Source organism: Octopus bimaculoides, chromosome 8, assembly GCF_001194135.2.
Source record: "Octopus bimaculoides isolate UCB-OBI-ISO-001 chromosome 8, ASM119413v2, whole genome shotgun sequence".
Classification (NCBI taxonomy): Eukaryota; Metazoa; Mollusca; class Cephalopoda; order Octopoda; family Octopodidae; genus Octopus; species Octopus bimaculoides.
Genome location: NC_068988.1, coordinates 55,462,465 through 55,463,561, shown reverse-complemented (window position 1 = coordinate 55,463,561; position 1,097 = coordinate 55,462,465). Strand labels below are relative to the sequence as shown.

Sequence of the window (1,097 nt, the reverse complement as noted above, 5' to 3'; positions counted from 1 at the left end):
ACACACACACACACACACAAACACACACACACACACACATCATCATCATCATCATCACCATCATCAATATTGTCACTTCTTACCACACAGTCACACCTACACCTAATATTTATTCTTTTCTATTCTAGGCACAAGGGCCGAAATTTTGTGGGAGGGGGCTTGTTGATTAGCTCAACTCCAATATGCAACTGGTACTTAATTTATTGACCCTGAAAGGATGAAAGGCAAAGTCGACTTTGGCGGCTTTTTGAACTCAGAACATAAAAACAGACAAAATACCACTGAGCATTCTGCCCGGCGTGTTAACGTTTCTTATTTCTTTATTGCCCACAAGGGGCTAAACATAAAAGGAACAAGCAAGGACAGACAAAGGGATTAAGTCGATTACATCAACCCCAGTGCGTAACTGGTACTTAATTTATTGACCTTGAAAGGATGAAAGGCAAAGTCGACCTTGGCGGAATTTGAACTCAGAACGAAGCGGCAGATGAAATACCGCTAAGCATTTCGCCCGGAGTGCTAACGTTTCTGCCATCTCCCCACCTTCTAATATTTATTTATTAACATCAAGTCACAGCAAAATGGATTACCAGTGGGCCTCTAAATATGTAGAGGCCTCTAAGTAACAGTCCAGTGTGGCCAAACCTCGAGATGTTACAGATCAGAAGGAGTATTACAATTTGACTTACCATACATATTGACATGTACATATCCTTTAGGAATGAATTCTTCAGGGAAGTTAGCAACATCTAACAGCTTAATTAGCTCATCAACGATATCATCATCAGGTAATGAAAACTTGAAATCTTTGGTCTGCTTCTGATCCTTGCCAGTTTCAGTTAGTTTGCTCCAAAACATCCACAGTCTCTTCCAAATGGGCATTCCCTTGGTCATGTAGATATTCTGGACGAATTTCTCCATTCCTGTTTGTGTGAAGATATATATATAAAGGGAGAATTCACAAAAAGACAAGAGACAAAGACAGGTGGTGTAGACAACAAACAGATGTATTAGTATAATGCTTGGGAAGTGAAAAAGTCTTTAACGTTTCGAGCCTATGCTCTTCCACAGAAAGGAACACAGAAAGAAAGAAGGAA

At 40.0% G+C, this 1,097-nt stretch overlaps 1 protein-coding gene across 1 annotated transcript in view; it reads right to left on the bottom strand.

The window, feature by feature from the left end:
• LOC106876216 (uncharacterized) overlaps positions 1–1,097 on the bottom strand; it is a 105,688-nt gene that overhangs the window by 57,186 nt on the left and 47,405 nt on the right. The window contains exon 15 of the mRNA XM_014924684.2: positions 690–923. Within this exon, the coding sequence (XP_014780170.1) occupies positions 690–923 (234 nt within the window). The remainder of the gene's footprint in view (positions 1–689; positions 924–1,097) is intronic.